We start from the raw sequence: 24,523 nt of genomic DNA, 5'->3' as shown, positions 1-24,523 counted from the left end.
AAACCCGTCCGACGGCTTTTCCCAGTCCCAGTCCTCGGCTCTCAATCGAATCTCGGCTGGAGCCGTGGCCAAGAGCCACTCAGTTCCGTTGAGACCACTGAGCGAGTGGTTTGGGCCGATATCTTCAGTTCGAGGCGGATTAAAAGGCGCGCGTGCGCGGAACGGTTGACAAAAAAAAGTGAAGGTGCGACACCGTAAACCTCGGTATTGGGCACTGTAAAAACATAATAGCCCATAATAGCTGTGTTACCCCGCAATATATGCTATGCTATAGAAATATATATATATAATCCGTGTGCGGATCAGCAGCTGGCCCCCAAGTTTACTCAAGTTTGCCCAAGTCTACCCATTTTTGTGCCTATTCAAGTGTGTGTGTGTGTGTGTCGCCGTTGCAAATTTTTATAAGTGAAAAATTCCAACAACGTTGCTGCTGCAACTACAAGCCATATATACAAGAGCGAAAAATGAGGCAAAACACGTTTTGCTGAAGGAAAAAAAAAGAAAAGAAAAATACAACAAAAAATAAATATGCTGCGTACGTGTGTGTGAGTGCAACTGTGTGAGTGCCGCCGTGTTCAAGTGCGCCTGTGTGCGCGCTCGTGTGTGTGTGTGTGCGAGCCCACCAACACCAAAATGCATGTAAAAATGTGAAGAAAAATGGTAGGTACTCATAAACATTCATGCAGGATAGATATATTTTCGATCTGCCCCTTTCGAAACCTTCTATTTTTCCCATCCATCATACAAATCGGCTTGTATTCCAATTTGAGCAGCGGAGATTTTAGCATTTAGCCAATCTTGGCGAGCGAATTAGCATAAAATCAATAAGCCAGCACAAATCACTTTTCCCAGCCCACGCGATATTCTCAAGAAAGGCAGTTTTCAGCTAATGCATTCATAGGCAAATCGAAATGGGTGTCTGGTATGCAAGGTTATAATGTTACTATAAACTATAATAGATTGAAACAAAGGTAAAAGAACTGTTTATTCACTCATGTGAGTTGCATTAAAATATAAACTAACAATTTATAGAAAGAAGACACTTCATTTAGGGGTCAAACTGTAAAGTATAATATTTTCCTTTTTCTGAGCTTGCGGTTGAGCCAAAAATATTTATAGATCGCTCCATCGAAATACTTGAAACGGAAAACGACAAGCACACAATACAGTGTAAAAAGCGTACAAGATTAATTGTGGAATTATTATAAGCCAACGGTAACGTAGGCAGTTGTGGTTGTAAAGGTTGGCCCCTCAACTTGATGTTGATGTTGATGTTGTTTTCGGATTCGGATTCGGTTTCGGATGCTGAGGCTGAGGCTGGAGCCAAAAGCCAAGTCGAGATCTTGAGTTGAGCCGAGTTGAGTTGAGCATGAAACGCCTGGCTGCCACGTAATGGTTGAAAATTGTCGTTTTTTTTTTTGGGACTGTTTTGTTATTGTCAGAAATATCGACGAAGGGGAGAAAGAAAAAGAAAATAAGAAGAAAATATTCCTGGACAGTTGGACTCTCTCTCTGCAGACCTTATAGCTGGAGAGCGAAATGTAAATGAACATGGAAATATGAAAAACACGTTTACAACTCGGCTTAACTGGAGCTGCACTGCAATGCAGTGCGATGTAAAGTGAAAAGGTGAAATAATAAAAATTCATAATAATAAGAAAAGGAATCGGGAATCGGGAATGCTGAGGGCATCATCACGAAATTGCCAAGACTGGTTATGTTCTGTGTCTGTTCGGTTTCTGTTCTTTTTCGGCGATTCTATGATATCTGCTCCCTTTGTTGTGGGTTTTGGGCCTGAATTTGGATTTGCATTGCAAATCGACTTAAGCCGCATAAACTAGCCGGGTCATGCACGACTATATGGCATTTTATGAGCTCTCGAATATAGCCCGGCTTCATCGATATTAATGGCGTGGAAACCAGATATTCCGTGGGCCAGCGATGCGTATGGGAAAGTGTAAAGGAGACGGATAAGGCGATATGTATGCATACATCAATCAAACAAATGGGCTTTGCTTTTCTTTTCTTGCCTTTCTTCGAGACAATATTTAAATTTTTCTGCCATTCGTGAACTGTGAATAGTGAACTTCAAATGGGCTGTGAAGCTTTTGCGGCGGACAGCTCATGCATCATCAATGAAAGTAATTTATTTGAATGGAAATAAATTATCAAATATTTCCCACATATTCATTTTCCCCAAGACACGTGATTAAAGTGTAAAAAAAATTGTAATTTCCATTGAAAGCGGTGTTTGAATTGAGAAGCCTTTCCGCTTTATCCTATCGCATATAGCTGTCATTATATTAAAAGCAAAGGTTTAAATAATTATAACCTTTTTACTGACCTTTTTGTTGAAATATTAAAATTGTGACACTCCCATCAGCAAGCTTTTGAAATTCTTAGAAAACTGAGTTTGGAACGAGGATTACTAATGCACTCGGCATTCGATAGCAACAGGGAACCCAAAAACCTTCCTATGGATATTTTCATATATGTGTGTGTTTGGGACAGCAATAAAGAAGACAAAACACCAAGACATAAAAAATATCTTTGATAGAGACCAGCAACGAAATGAGAAGATTGCAAAGGAACAGCTACAGCTACGGGAAGAAAAACAACAACACCGACAGCTAACAATACCATTAGAGCAGGTAGATTTTTAAGATTAATGAACGGGTTCGGCTTCAAAAGCTTCAGACAACAAAAACGAAATTTACGACGCATTTTTAGCTATGTATCCGAGGAGACAGAGAGATCCGATCCGATTCGATTCGATTCGTTTCGAGCCCCAGTCCAAATTCTGACAGATTCTGCGGGTCCACTGCCATGCGTTTCTTCTAGTTAGTCCATCTAGTGACCATCATATCCAAATGAGAGGTATTTCTGTACCGCATGCTAGATGTATTCATTTAAATATGGCTTAGAACAGTCCATGTATCTCAACTTATATCTCTTCTAGATTCTTTTGTTTTAACCTTGATGAACCAAACAAATTAATTCTCAAAATAATATTTATTACTTATTACTTCTGTGATTGCATCTAGGGTGTTTCCAGGGTCTATCACAAAAGAAAAAGGCGTTTACGGTGCTCTGGTGTTAATACGCATACGAATCAGTTAGCTGCTTTCCGAGCGTTACTACTACTACTTTTTGTGTCAAGGGGCGGAGGTGGCCAGGGGCTTGGCGTCTTTGTATTGATATTCTTAGAGTCTCAGGTTAACAAGAGATTGCCCACAAAGCATTAATTTGGTCCAAAGCTGACACGCATGCTATTAATGGAAATTTTCCCTTCCACCGGTCGTTGTCTCAGAGTGTTTCGGAATTTCGTTTGATTAATAGACGCCGCCTAAATCTTGATTAGATTTTTCTAAAAGCCTAGGACCAGCAGCCCCAGCTGGAGTTCGGGTCTCGGGATTTCAATCAACTTGACGCTGGATCGCAGCTTCTTTCGTTTCCATTTGCCCGTATTTCTTAGCCTGAAGGAGAGCGTGGGCTTAAGAGGGTTAAGATTTGGTCGGGTCAGCGAAAAAAGTAGATGTGTGAAAACCTATAAGGAATTTATAACTAACTTTTTTTTATTCTAATAGTTATGGGGCAAGAACTTGCTTTTATTGAATAGAGTTAATTTTCTCAGTCATTTGGTTTCCTTCAAGTTCGTTGCCTCAGTCATTTGATTTCCTTCAAGTTCGTTGCCTCAGTCATTTGATTTCCTTGAAGTTCTTTGCCTCAGTCATTTGATTTACCTCCTTAGTTTGTGTGCATACTTGATGAATAATATGAATCATTTTTTTATTATTTACTACTATTTAAAATATGTCATTTTTTTTGTTAAGTTTTAACTATGGGAGTAACAGTCGATTTTACGCTTTGGCGCCTCATATCGCACCGAAATGAGCTTTACTAATTTTATGCTCGACGGAGTATGAAAATGCTGATATGCTTGGTGAACGCGGTGCATGAAAGCAGTTTGTTAATTGAAAGGCTTACGCCAACAAGTGGTACAAGCACGTTAATACCTAATTAGCACTAAGCAGCAATTACCTTTAATATAGCTAATTTCAATTTCACCTTCTTTTCGTTGCAGGCGACAGACGAAAAATCAATAAATCATTATCAAAAGTGATGCAAAATGACGCGTTCTACGATGCATTCAGAGTGTGAGCAACAAGACAAAAGTGCGACAAATGAAAGTAGTGAAACATAAATTTCGAACAGACATTAGAAACAGCCTGCAGATGGAGAGGCTCCTGCTCCTTTTTTTTCTGCTCCTGGCGGGCAGGGAATCCTTGTGCCAAACAGGCGACACCAAACTGGAGCTACTGGCACCGCGTGGCCGGAGTTATGCCACCACCTATGAACAATATGCCGCCTTTCCGCGTAGGAGAAGCTCCTCATCCTCGCCATCGGGTGAGATGCAATCCCGGGCGGTGGACACCAGTGCCGATTTCGAGGTGCTCGAGGGTCAGCCGCGTGGAACCTCTGTGGGTTTTATACCCACAAAGCCAAAGTTCTCGTATCGGTTCAACGAACCTCCCCGGGAATTCACACTCGATCCGGTTACGGGTGAGGTGAAGACCAATGTGGTGCTCGATCGGGAAGGGATGCGGGATCACTACGACTTGGTGGTGCTCTCCTCACAGCCCACCTACCCCATCGAGGTGCGGATTAAGGTTCTGGATGTCAACGACAATTCGCCGGAGTTTCCCGAACCCAGCATCGCGATTTCCTTCTCCGAAAGTGCCACCACGGGTACTCGATTGCTCCTCGATGCCGCCACTGATGCGGATGTGGGTGAGAACGGGGTAACCGATCAGTATGAGATTGTGGCTGGAAATGTGGACAACAAATTCCGGCTGGTGACGACGGCGAATCCCAGTGGAGACACCTCATATCTGCACCTAGAGACCACAGGCAATCTCGACCGGGAGTCGCGTGGCAGCTACCAACTGAACATCTCTGCCCGAGATGGAGGAACTCCACCGCGTTTCGGCTACCTCCAAGTGAACGTTACCATACTGGATGTCAATGATAATCCACCGATCTTTGATCATAGTGATTACAATGTATCCCTGAACGAAACTGCTCTGCCGGGAACTCCAGTCGCCACCGTGATGGCTTCGGACAATGACTTGGGCGACAATAGCAAGATCACCTACTACCTGGCCGAAACGGAGCACCAATTCACGGTTAATCCGGAGACGGGAGTCATTTCCACCACGGAACGCGTGAACTGCCCCCAGCAGAAAAACCAGAAAAGCTGCGTTTTCACTGTGTTCGCCAGGGATCATGGATCGCCGCGGCAGGATGGACGCACCTATGTGACGGTGAACCTGCTGGACACCAACGATCACGACCCCATCATCAGTTTCCGGTTCTTTCCGGATGGCGGTAAAGTGGCCACCGTGGATGAGAATGCGGTGAATGGTACTGTGGTGGCAGCCGTGGCCGTTAAGGATTCCGATTCCGGTCTCAATGGCAGAACATCGGTGCGCATCGTTTCCGGCAATGAGCTGGGCCACTTTCGCCTGGAAGAAGCTGCCGACTTGCATATAGTAAGGGTGAATGGAGTCCTGGATCGCGAGGAGATCGGCAAGTATAATCTGACCGTGGTGGCGATGGATCAGGGAACTCCGGCGAGAACGACCACGGCCCATCTGATCATCGATGTGAACGATGTGAATGATCATGAGCCGGTGTTCGAGAAATCGGAATATTCAGCGGTGCTGAGTGAACTGGCACCCACGGGAAGTTTTGTGGCCTCAATCACAGCCACGGATGAGGACACTGGCGTCAATGCCCAGGTGCACTACGATATACTCTCGGGCAATGAGCTCAAGTGGTTCTCCATGGATCCTCTAACGGGTTTGATTGTGACCACGGGTCCGCTGGACAGAGAGATTCGCGACACCGTTGAACTGAGCATTTCGGCAAGAGATGGTGGACCTAATCCCAAATTTGCTTACACCCAGCTAAAGGTGATCATTCTGGACGAGAACGATGAGGCGCCGCAGTTCAGTCAAAGGGAGCAGAATGTGACGCTAAGTGAGGATGCTCCACCGCAAACGATTGTGGCACTGATGACGGCCACCGATCATGATCAGGGCACCAATGGATCGGTGACCTTTGCCCTGGCGCCCAGCGTGGAGCGCCTGTACCCGCTACAGTTTGCCCTCGATGCGTTGACGGGCCAATTAACAACGCGAAGGCCTCTGGATCGTGAGAAAATGTCGCGATACGAGATACCTGTGATTGCCCGCGATCAGGGAGCACCCACGCCCCAATCGGCCACGGCCACCGTTTGGCTGAATGTGGCCGATGTAAACGATAACGATCCTCAGTTTTATCCCAGGCACTACATCTACTCGCTCACCGATGGCGATGATATCAAGCTCAAGGCGGAGGTGGAGAAGGAGAGGATCCTGCTCCATGTCACGGCCTCAGATAAAGACGATGGCGATAATGCCTTAATTGAGTACCGACTCGAGTCAGGTGGCGATGGTCTCTTCCAGCTGGACGCCCGTTCGGGAGCCATCAGCCTGCGTGGCGATGCTGCTGCCTCGATGCACTGGAAGCCCCATTACAAGCTGGTGGTATCGGCGCGTGATGCTGGGCAGCGGAGGAGCCAGCAAGATGCCATTGTGGAAATTGTGCTCAAGTCCAAGTCGGAGTTGCTTGAATGCGGCCAGGCACAAGCTGGCGGTTATGAGTTCCAGATGCTCGAGGATCACGAGCAGCAAAGGAACAGCCAACCAAATCGCGAGGTGGGCATCGTGCAGGTAAAGTCCACGAATGGCGGCAAGGCGAACTCTCCCATCGAATACGACATCATCCAAGGCGACAGGGCTCAGAATTTCCGAATCGATCCCAGGAGTGGTCGCATCACCACCGCCCGACCCCTGGATCGCGAGGAGCAGGCCAATTATCGTTTGACTATCTTGGCCAGCTCCAGCTCCAGCTCCAGCTCCAGTGCAGCCGCTGGCAGCGTTTCATATGGCCAGTGCACTGTTAATATAGCCATTATCGATCTGAATGATAATGCCCCCGTTTTCGCCTTGGATCGCGAGTCAGAGCCCACGATCTCGTTGCCGGAGAATGCGGCTGTGGGCCAGGAGATCTACCTGTCCAGGGTCAGAGATCGGGATGCGGGCGTGAACAGTAGGATCAGCTACAGCCTCACCCAGAATCCCAATCAGCAGTTCCGCATTGGAGCAGTCACGGGTGTTCTTTACCTACAGCGGCCCATAAGAGCAGAGCCCGGATCCCTGATCCACGTGGAACTAATGGCCACGGATGCGGGCAGTCCTCCGCTCTCCAGTAAACTGAGCCTGTCTGTGCTGATAGCCGATGTTAACGATCACACTCCCGTCTTTGATCACACCTCCTATGAGACTTCCCTCCCGGAAACCACTAAAGTGAATACTCGATTTTTCGCTTTGGCCGCTACGGATATTGATTTGGGGGATAATGGTCGGATCTCGTACGAGATCATCGAGGGCAATACTGAGCGCATGTTCGGTGTGTTTCCCGATGGCTTCCTGTTTGTGAGAGCTCCACTCGATCGCGAGGAGCGGGATTACTATGCTCTAACCGTTTCTTGCCGGGACGCTGGTCAACCATCCAGATCTTCGGTGGTCCCGGTTGTCATCCATGTGATCGATGAGAACGACAATGCGCCACAGTTCACCAACAGCACCTTTACGTTTAGCATACCGGAGAACGCTCCTGCAGACACGTTTGTGGGTAAGCTAACAGCAGTGGATCGGGATATTGGTAGAAATGCGGAGCTGAGTTTCACGCTGTCCAGTCAGACGCAGGACTTTACGATAGACACCAGAAATGGTTTCATAAAAACGCTGCGACCCTTCGATCGCGAGGCTCTGGTGAAAGTCAGCAGGAATGCGGAGGCAGGTGGCGAGGATGGTTCCCTCAGGGGATCCATGGCTGGCAACTATATGCTGCTGGAGGCCACCGTTTCGGACAATGGCATTCCGCGCCTGCAGGACAAAGTCAAGGTGAAGGTTATCGTCACCGATGTGAACGACAATGCGCCGGAATTCCTGCGAGCACCTTACCATGTCACCATTTCTGAGGGCGCCTCCGAGGGAACGCACATTACGCATGTCTTCACCCAAGATGCGGATGAGGGTCTGAATGGAGATGTATACTACACACTGGCGAAGGGCAATGAGGCTGGTCAGTTCAACTTGGACAGCGCCACAGGTCAGCTTTCATTGGCGCGCAGATTGGACCGGGAGTCCCAGGAGGTTCATCACCTGCTCGTCGTGGCCAAGGATGCTGCACTCAAGCATCCACTGAGCTCCAATGCCAGCATTACCATTGTGGTGCTGGACGAGAACGACAATGCTCCGGAGTTCACCCAGTCGAGCAGTGAGGTGTCCGTTTTGGAGACAAGTCCAACGGGCACCGAATTGATGCGATTCAGAGCCAGTGATGCGGATCAGGGAGTCAATAGCCAGGTGGTCTTTAGTATATCGGCTGGTAATCGCCGTGACACCTTCCACATCGACAGCATTACGGGTAGCCTGTATCTCCACAAGCCCCTGGACTACGAGGACATAACCAGCTATACGCTCAACATCACTGCCTCCGATTGCGGCACTCCGTCGTTGTCGACCACCGTTTTGTATAACGTGCTCGTGGTGGATGACAACGACAATCCGCCGATCTTTCCCAGCACTGCGATTGTGCGGCAGATCAAGGAGGGCATTCCCCTAAAGACACCCATTGTGACCGTAACCGCCGACGATCCGGATTCGGGTCTCAACGGCAAGGTGAGCTACGCCATTAGCAAGCAGGAACCCCAACTTCCGCAAGGACGACACTTTGGCATCAACACGGAGACGGGTGTGATTCACACGCTGAGGGAGATTGATCGGGAATCGATTGATACCTTTCGCCTGACCGTGGTGGCCACGGATCGTGCTCAGCCATCGGATCGACAGCTCTCCACGGAAAAACTGGTCACCGTGATTGTGGAGGACATCAACGATAACGCACCCGTTTTTGTGTCCATGAATGCGGCCATCCTGCCTTCAAAATTCTCGACTTCCAAGGGCAGCAGCACAGCGGTGATGCAGGTGCATGCCAAGGACGCGGACTCGTCCAGCAACGGCTTGGTCACCTACGAGATTGTCAGTGGCCCACAGGAGCTGTTCAAGCTGCAAAGAAACACGGGTGTCGTGACCTTTACCCCAGCACCTCAGTTAAAGCAGGAGGTTCGCTACCAGCTGACCCTGAAAGCCACCGATGAAGCCGTTCAAAGCGAACGTCGCAGCAGCGAGGTGTACATCACCATCATAACTCCGGGTTCTGGAGCAAGTGAGTCATCTGTGCCGCAGTTCGAGCAACGGAGTAAGCTGTCCGGTTCCGTCTACGAGAACGAGCCAATTGGAACGAGTATTCTGACGGTGACCGCTCATCTGGCCTCCGCCGAGATAGAATACTTTGTGACGAATGTCACGGCAGCCGGATCGCGTGGTCAGGTGGATCGCCTCTTCGACATCGATGCCAAGCTGGGTATCCTTTCCACCGCCGCCGAGCTGGACCGTGAAGCTGGACCGGAGGAGTACGAGGTGGAGGTCTATGCCATCGCCCTTGGCGGACAGCCACGCACATCCAGAACGAAGGTGAGTTACTAGAAAGCCAAAGTAAAAGCACAAAGCAAAGAAAAGTGTGCAGTTATTATCATTTATGCTATTGAAAATGTAAATAAGTTTGTTTTACTCTCGATTTGAAGCAAATTCCTTAATATTTTCAACTGCAAAAACCTTCCTTTTGCCCAAACCCAAACTGAAGACACCATGCATCATACTCACTTTGATCAAAACGTTCGGAATCCGAGTGGGGTTTTTATCAGATTCCGATTACTTACATAAAGGAGCTTTCGAACTTACTTTTGGGACAGCGACCTTTTCTTTACTTTGTAACGAAAGGTACTTCATGCTTGAAAATGAGGATATAGGGAATATGGGATGTGGGATATGGGATATGGGATATGGGATATTGTTGCCGAGTCGGCCATTTCTGGGGCAGTTTCAAGGGCTTATCAGTGCAAGTCGAGACCGCACTAATGCGCTTTTAATGTCTTGTGCTGATATGAAATGTTGATTACACGCCAACCACTCCGCAGCTCCAGCTTCAGCTCCAACTCCCGCTCCAACTTTAGTTTCAACTCCAGCTTCAGTCCCTCAGTCATCCTTTGCTGCACATGCACATGCGGTTATGCCTTCGGATTCAGATGCAAATTAACAGGCCAGCGAAGAGGACTATCTGCTGAATGAATTTGATGGGGCGGAGGGGGTCAGGGGGCAGGGGCAACCAGACAGACCTGTGTATCGAGAAAATATTTCACATCCCAGCGCTGCATAAATGGGCCGCAGGGATAGAATTATAATAAGTTGCTTCATTGGCAGATGCCTTTAATTATGCCCAGTACCCTACTCAGCCTTCTCCAGGCATCCCGGCATCCCGGCATCCCGATGGCCCCGAGTTCTTCCCCCTCTCCGTTTGCAGGGTACTTCGCCGACCTCTACGAACCAACACATACTGGTTTTCGGGCCACAAGACATACCGAGTATAAAAAGCCAGCAGAGAGAACAAAGGCAAAAAGAGCCCGGCGCAAGTACACTCGAACAAATTAAGTTCAATTAAAGTGTAATAAGCATAATTGAATTGTTAATTAAACTGTAACGATTTCATATTATGAAGTACTTGCTCAAATGATTTCACTTAAGTGTATCTAAAGTTTCATTGCATGCTAAGGAATATGTTAATCTATTGTTCAGTTGATTAAAAATCACTTTGCATAAACCTAAACAGCTGTAAAATAATTGCAAAGTTCCCCTTTTGATTACTTAGTATTAACACAGAACTTGTATTTATAGGTAGATCTAAGTTGATCCTTTTTCCTTTGTGTAGCCATTTTCGATTCTCCACTTTATAGTCTTCTCTTTGGGGCCAGATTCTCCATTCTTCTGTGGCTGCTGCTTTTTGCCCCTTTTAGCCGCTCCGCGTGTTCATGGCCAACACGTCGTATGCGTAGGTATGCCAACAATGCACGCATGCAAATGTGTGTAGTTCCAGTTCCAGTTTCGTGCAAGAAGCTGAAGAAGCGGAAAAAAGCTGAAAAAAGGTGAAAAAAGCTGGAAAAAAAATTGAAAAAAACACAGCCTTGGGTTAGTACAAGCAACTATGGTTTAGTGGATGTTTCGATCGCTGGTCCTCGCGTGCGAAGATCGTTTCAATCAACTCATTGTTGCATTGATTTAAAACGATTGTCATGTTTTCAGTTTTTTTCGCGTTAAGTTTAAATATTTTTAATGCTGCAAGAAAACAACCGATGAATTTGAATGCAGTCCTAATTAGATGCATTAGCTAATCCAATTTCCTTAGCCAACTAGTACATACATACTAAGATTCCCCCTCGTTCATAGCGTTTAGTGTTAGCCATAATGAGCTTAGAATGCCATTAAGCGCCGCTTTCTAGTCTGTGGATCTTAGCCTGCTTTCGCAATGAATGCAATTAAATGTGAGCAAACAAGCGAGTGAATGTCATTTGGCTTTCCATCAAAATGTCCCCCTGATCCGCGAGAGTCAGGGTTTGGAATTTCACGCAAATTTATGGCCAACCCAAGGCTAGTTTCTGTGTTCTTTTTTTTTTTAGCTGGCCATTAAGCAGATTGACAAATGGTAACATTTTCTGCAGCTGCACCCGCTTTCCACCGCCTCAAATTAGTTCAATTAGCCGCACACATTTCACCCGGCCTCGGGCATCCAAATGCTGGTGTTTTGCTCCAAAGACTGCCCACTAATGCATTCGTGAGTGGAAGTGGAATTGCAATCGGAATGGGATCCCTAGCTGGGTCCTACTATCCACTTCCACATCCACTTCATCCGTCTGATGTTACAAATTTGCATAAATTTTATTACAAATGCAGTATTTACTCGCATAGCACCGACTTAACACCATCTCCTCGGCACAAGACGCTGTATATATTTTACGATTGCTGGTTCTGGAGTCCGAGAATTTATGGCCTCCGGAGCTCTTCTCCTGTGTCCTCCATGTGCGACTCTACCAAGAGTTACGAGTTGGCTTTTGTAGACCGCTAGATGGACTCACAAAACACTAAGGCATATCGATTCTTAGTCCTTGCCGACCGTTGTATGCCGCTTTTTCTTCTGCACTTAATGCGTTTAGAAAGGCACTGGTTGGCAAAAGACTTGTAAATTAATTAGCACTAGTGAAAAATAATTATAAACATTAAGATGGCGCAATAAAGGTTAAGAAGCCGGTTTCGTTCGTGCCATTCTCGAGCAGAGGAAGAGAAATGGCCCAAAACTATAATGCGCTCGGTCATAAGCTGAAAGTTCAAGCCAAGTTCTAGTACCATAAACCATATAACATATATACCATGTACCATATACCATTACCTCAGTGTAAGCGGGTCAATTCGAGGCCAGGTTAAGCGAGATGAAGAATGCGATTGACATTGCGACAAAAGTTTGGCTGGGCACATAAGTGCTGGCTCGTACATAGAATACTCTGGGCATTTAGTGCCGAATATGGAACTAGTTTCCGCTCGATGCCATATCGCTGATGCCAGTTACCAGTGCTCCTCCTCCTATCCTCCTATCCTCCTATCTCCTCCTCCTCACTCCTCCTGTTCTCCTGCCAAGTGGGTCAGTGTTATTGACGCAACGAATACGCTTTATGTATCTCTCTCTGCAGGTCAGAGTAACCGTTCTCGACAAGAACGATAGTCCGCCGCAGTTCCTCGACTCGCCGTTCGTCTACAATGTCAGCGAGGATCTCCAGATTGGACACACCATCTCCACGCTGCGTGCCCACGATCCGGATACACTTGGTTCGGTGACGTTCCTGCTGATGGATGGGCACGATGGCAAGTTCCTGCTGGAGCCCTCCACTGGAAAGCTCATCCTCAACGACACCCTCGATCGGGAGACGAAGAGCAAGTACGAGCTGAGGATTCGCGTGTCCGACGGAGTGCAGTACACAGAGACATATGCCACCATCCAGGTAAGAAAGCTTCTAACTATTTTAAGGATATGATGTACAATGATTCTTTAAACTCCTCTATCAGGTCAGTGATACCAATGATAATCCGCCCTTGTTCGAGGACACCGTGTACTCCTTTGACATACCGGAAAATGCCCAACGTGGCTACCAAGTGGGTCAGATAGTGGCCAGGGATGCCGATCTCGGCCAGAATGCCCAGGTGTCCTACGGCGTGGTCTCGGATTGGGCCAACGACGTCTTCAGCCTGAATCCACAAACAGGAATGCTGACCCTGACCGCGCGACTCGATTACGAAGAGGTGAGAGCACGATACATCAAATAGTTGTAGTTTGAAAGTACTTAGGCATATTTTTGTTTGTTCTAATCATCAGGTTCAGCACTACATCCTGATTGTTCAGGCCCAGGACAATGGCCAACCCAGCCTGTCCACCACCATAACGGTCTACTGCAACGTGCTCGATCTGAACGACAATGCTCCCATTTTCGATCCCATGAGCTATTCGAGCGAGGTGTTCGAGAATGTGCCCATCGCCACAGAGGTAGTCACTGTGTCAGCAAAGGATATTGATTCGGGTAAGCTTCTTATTCACTACCGCTGTTACCACCCGCAGATTTCTTATTACCTTGAACATCGCCTTATTTATGACAGGCAACAATGGGCTGATTGAGTACAGCATCACCGCAGGAGACGTTGATTCAGAGTTCGGCATCGACAGCAATGGCACCATTCGCACTCGCCGCAACTTGGACAGGGAACACCGATCGGCGTACACACTAACGGTGACCGCCCGCGATTGTGCTGATGAATTTGCATCCTTCAGCGAATTGGAGGAGACGCAGCTGAAGCTCAAGTACCGATCGCCCAGAAAGTATCAGCAAACACGGCAGGAGTTTTTGGCCCATCAAAAGCAGCAGCGGCTATCCTCGACTGTAAAGGTAAGTTTCCATAGAGGTTATAACAAGCAATTAGAATATTACTTTTATATATTCTCTGAGTTCTTGAAAGCCGGCTCACGGTTCTAATCTTGATGTTAGCTAGTTATCTAGACCGTTAGTTCAGACAGAATCGCTTAGTTCGTGAAGCCCTAATTAATTAGAGGACTAGTTTCAAACCCGTTTGCCTCCTTTATCGGTTCACCGTTTTATCTTGACTGCTATGAAACACAATTAGCCAAATACTGATCCGCACTTATCCACGTGTTCCAGGTGACGATACTCATCAAAGATGTCAACGACGAGGTGCCCATCTTCGTTTCCGCAAACGAAACGGCGATCATGGAGAACGTGGCCATCAACACGGTCGTTATCGCTGTCAAGGCTGTCGACAATGACGAGGGCCGCAACGGGTACATCGATTATCTGATGAAGGAGGCCAGCGATGAGGACATGGGTCAATTGGACCCACTGCCCTTCTCCCTGAATCCCACCGATGGACAGTTGCGCGTCGTCGATGCCTTGGACCGCGAGTTGCGCTCCAGTTATCTGCTCAACATCACAGCCCGAGATCGTGGCGAACCACCGCAGTCCACGGAGACGCAGTTGCTCATTCGGATTCTGGATGAGAACGACAATAGTCCCGTCTTTGATCCGAAGCAATACTCCGCCTCGGTGGCGGAAAACGCCAGCATTGGCGCCATGGTCCTTCAGGTATCCGCCACGGATGTGGATGAGGGTGCAAACGGACGCATCCGGTATTCCATTGTGCTGGGCGACCAGAACCACGACTTCAGCATCAGCGAGGATACGGGTGTGGTGCGGGTGGCCAAGAACCTCAACTACGAGCGCCTCTCCCGTTACTCCCTCACCGTGCGAGCCGAGGATTGCGCCTTGGAGAATCCAGCTGGCGACACGGCAGAGCTGACCATCAACATCCTGGACATAAACGATAATAGACCCACGTTTTTGGATTCCCCCTACTTGGCACGGGTCATGGAGAACACTGTGCCGCCAAATGGAGGATATGTGCTCACAGTAAACGCCTATGATGCAGATACTCCACCGCTGAACTCGCAGGTGCGCTACTTTCTCAAGGAGGGCGACAGTGATCTCTTCCGCATCAATGCCTCCTCCGGTGACATTGCGTTGTTGAAGCCCCTGGATCGGGAGCAGCAGAGCGAGTACACCCTGACCTTGGTGGCCATGGACACGGGCTCGCCTCCACTCACGGGCACGGGAATTGTGCGCGTGGAGGTGCAGGACATCAATGACAATGATCCGGTATTCGAACTGCACTCCTACCATGCCACTGTACGCGAGAATTTGCCGGCGGGCACTCGTGTACTGAGCCCCAGAGCCACGGATAAGGACGAAGGACTAAATGCCAAGCTGCGCTTTAACCTATTGGGAGAGCACATGCATCGGTTCCACATAGATTCGGAAACGGGCGAGATCACCACAGCTGCAACGCTCGATCGCGAGGAGACTGCCGTGTACCACTTGACTATGATGGCCCAAGATAGCTCCATTACCGAGCCACGTGCCTCGTCCGTAAATCTCACCATCAGTGTGTCCGATGTCAATGACAATGTCCCCAAGTTCGACTCTACCCACTACAACGTAGCAGTGCCGGAGAGGATCAGCAAGGGTGAGTTTGTGTTTGGAGCTCGGGCCTTGGACTTGGATGATGGCGAAAACGCTGTGGTACATTACACCATCAGTGGGCGAGACCAACACTACTTCGATATAAACACCAAAACGGGCGTGGTGAGCACCAAGCTGGAGCTTAAGACTAGGACTAAGAACCCCGATGACTTGACCTATACGATTGTAATATCTGCAATGGATCAGGGTGAGCAACCACTTAGTTCCAAGGCTGAGCTCACAATTATCCTGCGACCCCCGGAGCTCTTTCCCACCTTTGCCTACATGGCCAACAGTCACTTCACCATGTCGGAGGATGTGAGACCAGGGAAAATGATAACCAAAGTCAGTGCCACATCGCCGAAAAAGGGTTTGGTGGGTAAGATTCGCTATGCCATAGCCGGCGGCATAATGGGCGATTCCCTGAGAGTGGATCCCAGTAGTGGAGTCCTGAGCGTTGGGCAGGATGGCCTGGACTATGAGCTGACACATCTGTACGAGATTTGGGTCGAGGCAGCCGATGGCGATACGCCAAGTCTGCGTAGCGTAACTCTAATAACGCTCAACGTAACGGATGCCAATGACAATGCACCCGTCATGGAGCAGCTCATCTACAATGCCGAGGTCCTGGAGGAGGAGTCACCACCCCAGTTGATCGCCGTTGTGAAGGCCAGCGATCGTGACTCCGGCGACAATGGAAATGTCATCTATCGCCTGCAGAATGACTTCGATGGCACCTTTGAGATCACGGAATCGGGTGAGATTTACACCAGGATGCGACTGGATCGTGAGGAGATCGGCGACTATGCGTTCGTTGTGGAGGCCGTTGACCAGGGTGCTCCTCATTTGACGGGAACAGCCAGTGTCCTATTGCATCTGCTCGACAAGAACGACAACCCGCCCAAGTTCACACGTCTCTTTTCACTGAATGTAACCGAGAATGCCGAGATCGGCAGCTTTGTGATCCGAGTCACCTCTTCCGATTTGGATCTGGGTGCAAATGCAAACGCTTCGTACTCCTTCAGCGAGAATCCCGGCGAGAAGTTTCGCATCGAGCCGCAGAGCGGAAACATCACAGTGGCCGGCCATCTGGATCGCGAGCAACAGGATGAGTACATCCTCAAAGTGGTGGCCTCCGATGGAGCCTGGCGTGCCGAGACACCCATTACCATCACGATCCAGGACCAGAACGACAATGCGCCCGAGTTCGAGCACAGCTTCTACAGCTTCAGCTTCCCGGAGCTGCAGCAATCGATTGCGCTGGTGGGCCAGATCATAGCCACGGATCGCGATAAGCAGGGTCCCAACTCGGTGATCTCCTACTCCCTCCAGCAGCCGTCGCCCATGTTCAGCATTGATCCGGCCACGGGTGAGGTCTTCAGTAAGAAGGTACGTACCTAATATATTTTAATTATATTTATTATTTATACTTAAATACTTGAATTCCCAACAGGCGGTTCACTTCAAGCACTCCCAGTATGTCCGCTCGCCGGAGAACATGTACGCCCTCACCGTTTTGGCCACGGACAATGGTAAGCCACCGCTGTACTCCGAGTGCCTGGTGAACATCAACATCGTCGACGCCCACAACAATCCGCCAAAGTTCGAACAGGAGGAGTACCTGGCGCCACTGCCACAGGATGCAGTTCGTGGTCAGCGAATTGTTCGCGTCCACGCAAATGACAAGCAGGATCTGGGCACCAACGAGATGGACTACTCCCTGATGACATTCAACTTGAGTTCGATCTTCACCATTGGCAGACATGAAGGCTGGATCACTTTGGTCCGACCCATCCAAGTGCCGCCCAACTCTCGCTATGAACTGGTGGTTAGGGCCACGGATCGTGGTGTTCCTCCGCAGTCGGATGAGACTCGCGTCGTAATCGTGGTAACCGGTGAGAATCTGGACACGCCTAGATTTTCGGTGAATAGCTATCAGGTGATTGTGCCCGAGAATGAGCCAGTGGGGTCCACAATCCTAACGGTGGGCGCAACTGACGATGATACGGGTCCCAATGGCATGCTCAGGTATTCCATTTCCGGTGGCAATGAGCGTCAGGACTTCAGCGTGGACGAACGCACCGGTGGCATAGTGATACAACAGCAATTGGATTATGACCTCATACAGGAGTACCATCTGAATATCACAGTCCAGGATCTGGGCTACCATCCACTATCCTCCGTTGCCATGCTTACGATCATCTTGACGGATGTCAACGACAATCCACCTGTGTTCGATCAAAAGGAATACCACGGTTATATACCTGAGAACAAACCAGTTGGCACCTTTGTATTCCAGGCACATGCCACGGATAAGGACTCGCCGAAGAATGCCATTATCCATTACGCATTCCTGCCCAGCGGACCGGACAGGCACTTCTTCTCAATGAGCCAGAGCAATGGCACCATTTCGTCGGCGGTCTCCTTCGACTACGAGGAGCGTCGCATCTACACACTACAGATTAAGGCGAAAAACCCCGATTCGAGCATGGAGAGCTATGCCAATCTATACGTGCATGTGCTGGGCGTGAATGAGTTCTACCCACAGTTCCTGCAGCCAGTCTTTCACTTCGACGTGTCGGAAACATCGGCGGTGGGCACAAGAGTGGGTGCCGTCCAGGCCACCGACAAAGACAGCGGCGAGGATGGACGTGTGTACTACCTTCTGGTGGGTTCCAGCAACGACAAGGGTTTCCGCATCGACACCAATACGGGCTTGATTTATGTAGCTCGACACTTGGACAGGGAGACACAAAACCGTGTGGTGCTCACAGTGATGGCCAAAAACTATGGCAGCATTCGTGGCAACGACACCGACGAGGCACAAGTGATTATATCGATTCAGGATGGAAACGATCCACCGGAGTTCATTAAACACTACTATACCTCCACGATTTCCGAGGCAGCTCCAATTGGCACGAAGGTCACCACAGTCAAGGCCATTGACAAGGATGTGCGCGCCCAAAATAATCAGTTTAGCTACTCTATCATCAACGGCAATCTCAAGCAGAGCTTCAAGATCGATGTGCAGACGGGTGAGATTAGCACGGCAAGTCGCCTGGATCGCGAGGAGATCTCCACCTATAACCTGGTGATTGGAGCCATTGATACCGGATTGCCACCACAAACTGGCAGTGCAACGGTTCACATAGAACTGGAGGATGTGAACGACAATGGACCCACCTTCACGACTGAAGCTCTGAACGGTTACGTCTCCGAGAATGAACCGCCTGGCACTTCCATTATGACACTAATGGCCAGTGATCCGGATCTGCCGCGCAATGGAGGACCCTTTACCTACCAGTTGATTGGCGGCAAGCACAAGTCCTGGCTGAGTGTGGACAGGAACTCTGGTGTGGTCAGGTCCACAATCAGTTTCGATCGGGAAATCACACCTGTTCTAGAGGCACTAATCGAGGTCGAGGACAGTGGAAAGCCGAAGCAGAAGGCCCAGCACCTGGTCACGATCACAGTGTTGGATCAGAACGACAATCCATCGACCACAAGGAGCCTGCACATAGCTGTCAGTCTGTTCAATGGCGATCTGCCTGCAAATGTGAAGCTGGCCGATGTGCGACCCAATGATATTGACATCGTGGGCGACTATCGCTGTCGCCTGCAGAAGAATCCCGCCCAGAGTCAGCTGCAGTTGGCCATTCCACGGGCCTGCGATCTGATCACCACCTCGCATACGACGCCAATAGCTTCGGTGTTCAGCTATACGGGTAATGATGGCAAGCATGGCGATGTTAGCTCCAAAGTGAGTGTGGCCTTCCAGAGTTTCAACAACGAAACGTTGGCCAACTCAGTGTCCATCATGGTACGCAATATGACGGCTAACCATTTCCTGGCTAACCACTATCGACCCATTCTGGAGATGATTAAGTCTAGGATGAGCAACGAGGACGAGGTTATCTTGTATAGTCTCCTGGAGGTTGGTAGTGGCAATTCCACTAATCTCCAACTGCTCATGGCAGTGAGATCGGCCAAGACCAGCTACCAGCAACCCAAGCTGTTGATTGAACGCCTGCGGGAGAAGCGATCGGCGTTTTCGGAGCTGCTGCAAAAGGAGGTGATTGTGGGCTATGAGCCCTGCTCCGAACCAGATGTTTGTGAGAATGGAGGGGTATGCAGTGCCACCATTCGCCTGCTAGATGCCCACAGCTTTGTCATCCAGGACAGTCCGGCGCTGGTGCTGAGTGGTCCGCGGGTGGTGCACGACTACAGTTGCCAGTGCACCAGCGGATTCTCGGGCGAGCAGTGCAGTCGCAGGCAGGATCCCTGCCTGCCCAATCCTTGCCACTCGCAGGTGCAGTGCCGTCGCCTGGGCAGCGACTTCCAGTGCATGTGTCCGGCCAATCGGGATGGCAAACACTGCGAGAAGGAGCGCAGTGATGTGTGCTACAGCAAGCCATGTCGCAACGGCGGCAGTTGCCAACGCAGTCCGGACGGATCCTCCTACTTCTGCCTCTGCCGTCCCGGTTTCCGTGGCAATCAGTGCGAGAGCGTTTCGGACTCATGCCGACCCAATCCCTGCCTGCACGGCGGCTTGTGTGTCAGCCTGAAGCCGGGTTACAAGTGCAACTGCACACCGGGTCGATATGGGCGACATTGCGAGCGCTTTAGCTATGGATTCCAACCGCTGTCCTACATGAGTTTTCCCGCTTTGGATGTGACCACCAATGATATATCCATCGTGTTCGCCACCACGAAGCCCAACTCCCTTTTGCTGTACAACTACGGCATGCAGAGTGGCGGCAGATCCGACTTCCTGGCCATCGAACTGGTGCACGGCCGGGCGTACTTCTCATCTGGCGGAGCTCGTACCGCCATCAGTACGGTGATTGCTGGACGTAATCTGGCAGATGGGGGATGGCACAAGGTAACGGCCACCCGGAATGGACGTGTCATGTCACTCAGCGTGGCCAAGTGCGCGGATTCCGGGGACGTGTGCACGGAGTGCTTGCCCGGAGACTCCAGCTGCTATGCGGACGAAGTGGGACCAGTGGGGTAAGCTTACATATCATCTATTACACCTCAAGACCTCTAATTTTGAATCACATCTTCCACAGAACTCTCAACTTCAACAAGCAACCGCTAATGATCGGTGGCCTGGCCTCGGCTGATCCCATTTTGGAGCGACCTGGTCAGGTGCACAGTGATGATCTAGTGGGCTGTCTGCACAGTGTTCACATCGCAGGACGTGCCCTGAACCTCAGTGCCCCACTGCAACAGAGCGGCATTCTGGCCGGATGCAATCGACAGGCGTGTCAACCGGCTTTGGCTGCCGAACGCTGTGGAGGATTCGCCGGGCAATGCATCGATCGGTGGTCAAGTTCTTTGTGTCAGTGCGGTGGTCACCTACAGTCGCCCGATTGCTCGGACTCCTTGGAACCCATCAACCTGGGCGAAGGTGCCTTTGTGGAGTTCCGAATCTCGGAGATATATCGTCGCATGCAGCTGCTGGACAATCTGTACAACAGCAAAAGTGCCTGGTTGGATAATCCGCAGATGAGGGAACGTCGTGCAGTCAGCAATTTCAGCACAGCTTCCCAGATCTACGAGGCTCCAAAGATGCTCAGCCTGCTGTTCCGCACGTACAAGGATCAGGGTCAGATCCTGTATGCGGCCACCAATCAAATGTTCACCTCGTTGTCCCTACGCGAGGGTCGTTTGGTCTACTACTCCAGGCAGCATCTTACCATCAACATGACGGTGCAGGAGACCTCTTCGCTGAACGATGGCAAGTGGCACAATGTGAGTTTGTTCAGCGAAAGTCGAAGTCTGAGACTCCTGGTCGATGGGCGGCAAGTGGGCGATGAGCTGGATATTGCCGGAGTGCATGACTTCCTGGATCCCTACTTGACCACTTTGAATGTGGGTGGAGAGGCTTTTGTGGGCTGCCTGGCCAATGTGACAGTGAACAACGAACTGCAGCCGCTTAATGGATCCGGCAGCATCTTTCCGGAGGTTCGATATCACGGCAAGATTGAGTCCGGCTGCAGGGGAGACATGGGTCAAGATGCCGCCCAGGTGGCCGATCCTCTGAGCATTGGCTTCACCCTGGTCATTGTCTTCTTTGTCATTCTGGTCGTGGCTATTCTGGGCTCCTATGTTATCTATCGATTCCGCGGTAAGCAGGAGAAGATTGGAAGCTTGAGTTGCGGTGTGCCCGGCTTCAAGATCAAGCACCCGGGTGGTCCAGTCACGCAAAGTCAGGTGGATCACGTCCTGGTTCGCAATCTGCATCCCAGTGAAGCTCCCTCCCCACCAGTTGGAGCCGGAGATCATATGCGGCCGCCAGTGGGTAGCCATCACCTGGTGGGTCCCGAACTGTTGACCAAGAAGTTCAAGGAACCGACCTCGGAGTTGCCACAGCCACAGCAGCAGCAGCAGCGACCCCAGCGACCAGATATCATAGAACGCGAGAGTCCACTGATACGGGAGGATCACCACCTGGCCATTCCGCCGCTCCATCCTCTGCCCCTGGAGCACGCCAGTTCCGTGGACATGGGCTCCGAGTACCCGGAGCACTACGACCTGGAGAACGCCAGCTCCATTGCGCCCTCCGACATTGATATCGTGTATCACTACAAGGGCTACCGGGAGGCAGCTGGCCTGCGCAAGTACAAGGCCAGTGTGCCACCAGTTTCCGCGTACACGCATCACAAACATCAGAACTCCGGCTCCCAACAGCAGCAGCAGCAGCACCGCCACACAGCTCCCTTTGTGACCCGGAACCAAGGTGGCCAGCCGCCTCCACCGCCCACCAGTGCATCCCGCACCCATCAGAGCACTCCGCTGGCCCGACTCTCGCCCAGCTCGGAGCTGAGTTCCCAGCAGCCGCGCATTCTCACCTTGCACGACATTTCCGGGAAGCCACTGCAAAGCGCCCTGCTGGCCACCACCTCCAGTTCCGGTGGCGTTGGCAAGGACGTGCACAGCAACAGCGAACGCAGCCTGAACAGCCCCGTAATGTCCCAGCTGTCCGGGCAGAGTTCCAGTGCCAGCAGACAGAAACCAGGAGTGCCGCAGCAGCAGGCGCAGCAAACTTCCATGGGCCTGACCGCCGAGGAGATTGAGCGGTTGAATGGCAGACCGCGCACTTGCAGCCTGATCTCCACCCTGGATGCCGTCTCCTCCAGCAGTGAGGCGCCTCGAGTCTCGAGCAGTGCGCTCCATATGTCGCTAGGTGGCGATGTGGATGCCCATAGTTCCACTTCGACGGACGAAAGCGGCAACGACAGCTTCACGTGCTCGGAGATCGAGTACGACAACAACAGTCTGAGTGGCGATGGCAAGTATTCCACGAGCAAGAGTCTCCTAGATGGACGCAGTCCTGTGTCCAGAGCACTGAGCGGTGGGGAGACGAGCAGAAATCCGCCAACAACTGTGGTCAAGACGCCGCCCATTCCGCCGCACGCCTACGATGGATTCGAGTCATCCTTTCGTGGATCGCTCAGCACGCTCGTGGCCAGCGACGATGATATCGCCAACCATCTGAGCGGAATCTACCGCAAGGCCAATGGAGCCGCATCCCCGTCGGCCACCACACTCGGCTGGGAGTATCTGCTCAACTGGGGACCCAGCTACGAAAACCTGATGGGCGTCTTCAAGGACATCGCCGAGCTTCCGGACACAAATGGACCCTCGCAGCAACAGCAGCAGCAGCAAACCCAAGTTGTGTCCACACTGCGAATGCCATCATCCAATGGACCGGCAGCTCCAGAGGAGTACGTGTAATATGCTCGATGAGTCCACATTCATCTGCAACAAACGCTAAAGTGTTCCTAAAGTCTGAGCCAATTCACTGCAAACCCATCAAAACTTAAAAATTCTACAAAAATTACCTAAATTCTGTTTTAAAGCAACTATTTAATGTGGTCAAAAGCAAAGAGAAATTCTCGCTAGTACGTAAATGTATTTGTAAATTTTGTGTAAAGCTACAACTCTTCTTCGTATATCTTAAGTAATGCCATTTTATTTTGCAATGTACAACGAAAACTAAACGAGGTTAGACTGTAAGTTAATGAAAGTGTAGAATCGTGCATATTTACGGAAAATAGGCAACTAATCTTATGAGAACCTTATGACCTTGTATCAAGGTCAACCATCCTAAGTGCACTTCCGTTAAGGGTTCGAAAGTAAAACAATAACGACTGATAATTTCGTACTTTAGTACACCCAATTAATTTCAAATGCTGATTACTTCAACTTCTGTACTTGTGTATATGTTTTTCTGAGTGCTATATTAAGATAGTTTCAGCACCAGTGTGCATTGATTTGAGACGCCATTTAAGTACATTTCTAACATTGCTCTAATTTATTGACAATCTCGCCAACATCCCCTAACTGCCTTAGTCGTACTTATAGATAATGAATATCAGAGATACTTCGCATTCCTCTAGATATGTACTTAAGCACCTTGTATATGTATGTAATTCGTAGTGAAATGTTATTAAATACATATTAACCATCAAAATAATTATTTCTTTTGTTTCTATTATGGGAATTTTTATTTGAGTTTTTAAATTGCGAAAAATACTTAAGAAACTTTATCGTTCTTCCAGTGTTATATTTCTTTTTCATTTTTGGTTCGACTTGCTATTTTAAATATATTTATTGTTGGCGCCAAACAACTGTGCTATTTTCAGTGTTACCAGACTTCAAATAGATAGTGATCTAAAGCGACAAGTCAAGTTCTAATTTGTCAGCAACAAGAATTTAAGAAATATTAACTATTCGTGGTATGTAAATATGATGAAATGGTTAGTGTTAGAATGTTTAGCCAGTTTATCGAATTTTTCTATAAAACGAAAACACATAAAACGCGACTTTCGCTGTGTTGGCCTAAAAAGCTAAATATGGCGATAAAAGCGCCAACTT

The 24,523-nt window shown here is 49.6% G+C and overlaps 1 protein-coding gene across 1 annotated transcript; it reads left to right on the top strand.

Moving 5' to 3' along the window:
• The first annotated feature begins 579 nt into the window (after window positions 1-579).
• LOC120446774 (cadherin-related tumor suppressor) lies at window positions 580-24,125 on the top strand. Its single transcript, XM_039627922.2, has 9 exons — window positions 580-660; window positions 4,085-9,647; window positions 12,749-13,057; window positions 13,122-13,355; window positions 13,429-13,630; window positions 13,707-13,993; window positions 14,264-17,026; window positions 17,091-20,647; window positions 20,710-24,125. Exons 2-9 carry the CDS (start codon window positions 4,185-4,187, stop codon window positions 23,378-23,380), a joined length of 15,486 nt encoding a protein of 5,161 aa, XP_039483856.2. The 5' UTR covers window positions 580-660; window positions 4,085-4,184; the 3' UTR covers window positions 23,381-24,125.
• The last annotated feature ends 398 nt before the right edge of the window (window positions 24,126-24,523 follow it).

The sequence above is a fragment of the Drosophila santomea genome, chromosome 2L (assembly GCF_016746245.2).
Source record: "Drosophila santomea strain STO CAGO 1482 chromosome 2L, Prin_Dsan_1.1, whole genome shotgun sequence".
Classification (NCBI taxonomy): Eukaryota; Metazoa; Arthropoda; class Insecta; order Diptera; family Drosophilidae; genus Drosophila; species Drosophila santomea.
Note: the sequence above shows the minus strand (reverse complement) of the source record. Positions and strands in the feature narration are given on the sequence as shown.

Coding starts and splice junctions, on each gene's coding strand:
- LOC120446774 (XM_039627922.2), top strand. CDS start 4,185: ATGAAAGTAGTGAAACATAAATTTCGAACAGACATTAGAAACAGCCTG. Junction 9,648..12,748: donor CACGCACATCCAGAACGAAG/GTGAGTTACTAG, acceptor CTCTCTCTGCAG/GTCAGAGTAACCGTTCTCGA. Junction 20,648..20,709: donor GACGAAGTGGGACCAGTGGG/GTAAGCTTACAT, acceptor CATCTTCCACAG/AACTCTCAACTTCAACAAGC.